The sequence below is a fragment of the Carlito syrichta genome, unplaced genomic scaffold (assembly GCF_000164805.1).
Source record: "Carlito syrichta isolate Samal-C Ts95f unplaced genomic scaffold, Tarsius_syrichta-2.0.1 Scaffold130369, whole genome shotgun sequence".
In the NCBI taxonomy this organism is placed as follows: domain Eukaryota; kingdom Metazoa; phylum Chordata; class Mammalia; order Primates; family Tarsiidae; genus Carlito; species Carlito syrichta.
Window position 1 is genome coordinate 353,023 of NW_007074465.1, and position 1,214 is coordinate 354,236.

The window sequence follows — 1,214 nt, forward strand, 5'->3', positions numbered from 1 at the left end:
CGAGTGCCTGTAATTCCGGCTACTTGGAAGGCTGAGGCGGAAGGATCGCCAGAGCCTAGCAGGTCGAGGCTGCGGTGGCCAGGAGCGGCCACTGCACTCCAGTCTGGGCGACAGAGTGAGACTCCAACTCAAAAAAAAAAAAAAAAAGACAGGACTCTGCGGGCTTGAAACGGCTATCTTAGCAGACCTTGCCTAGCTGTCACTCGTGATAAGCGCCGGGCACCTGCCAGTGGCAGGCCCTGCCCTCATCAAAGACTCTCCCTTGTGAGACACTGACGTCGCATCCTCAGTCCAGGCCACGTGGAACCCAGGGTGCTCACAGAAAGGCCCAGCAGTGGCCTGGCAGCTCCTTACCTAAGTGTCCATATATCAGCGCAAGGATGGCCCAGGATGTCAGGGAAGTCAGATATCTGGTGCTGCCCCCACACCAGCCCAGGCCCGCACCCTCAGATCCCCGGCTCCCTCCTAGCTGGCCCTGTGCCCTCCTCGGATGCCAGCTGCTCACTTTGCAGGGACAGCCTGGAGCCTGGGACACGACCTCCACCTCTGTAGGGGCCAGGGCTCACCGAGGCCACCCTGGGCGGATGCACGACCCTGGGGGCTCAGCGTGGCCCTTGGACTGCCCTCCCTGGAGGGTGGACACAGCCACTGCCTGATATATTTCAGTTGACACAAGCAAACGTGCATGGCAGCATCCCCAAGGCGCCACGGCAGCAGGACTTGCCGGAAGGCAGCTCTGCCCCACCTGGGGCCCCAGGCCGGCCAAGGGCGGTACCGGGGACCCTGGCACTCACCCCCATCAGCACGGAGAAGACCCATGTCTTGTAGCTGAAGCACGGGGGCAACCTCTTGGACAGCTGGAGGTCACTCGGCTTCGTGTCCGGGGCATAGCTCCCGGGGTCCTGGCGTCCCCGCTCCAGCGTGGGCATCCGGTCGTAGGCGGTCTCCTCCCTGAACTGCTCCTGCGTCATGGTGCTCAGGTACAGGCACGGCACGGGGATGGCACGGCGGCCGCTCTGCATTTATAGCCATGTGTCACCAGCTACTCATTTGTGACAAAATGATCGCTGACTCTGACCACTATGAAAAAACTTCAGAGTTGTTTTCAAGAAACGCCTTTTTAACAAAGAAATGATGTTCACACTGAAGTTCTATGAATTTGAAGAGGAAAATAAGCACTCCATTCTAGAAGTGAGGAAAATCACTCTCCAGGC

The 1,214-nt window shown here is 59.2% G+C and overlaps 1 protein-coding gene across 3 annotated transcripts in view; it reads right to left on the minus strand.

Annotated features, from left to right (window-relative positions):
• Positions 1-984, minus strand: part of MLC1 (megalencephalic leukoencephalopathy with subcortical cysts 1) — a 24,553-nt gene extending 23,569 nt beyond the window's left edge. For all 3 annotated transcript variants that reach the window (XM_008048949.2, XM_008048948.2, XM_008048947.2), the window contains exon 1: positions 795-984. In XM_008048949.2, the coding sequence (XP_008047140.1) occupies positions 795-971 (177 nt within the window). In that variant the 5' untranslated portion in view covers positions 972-984. The remainder of the gene's footprint in view (positions 1-794) is intronic.
• Positions 985-1,214: the final 230 nt, after the last annotated feature.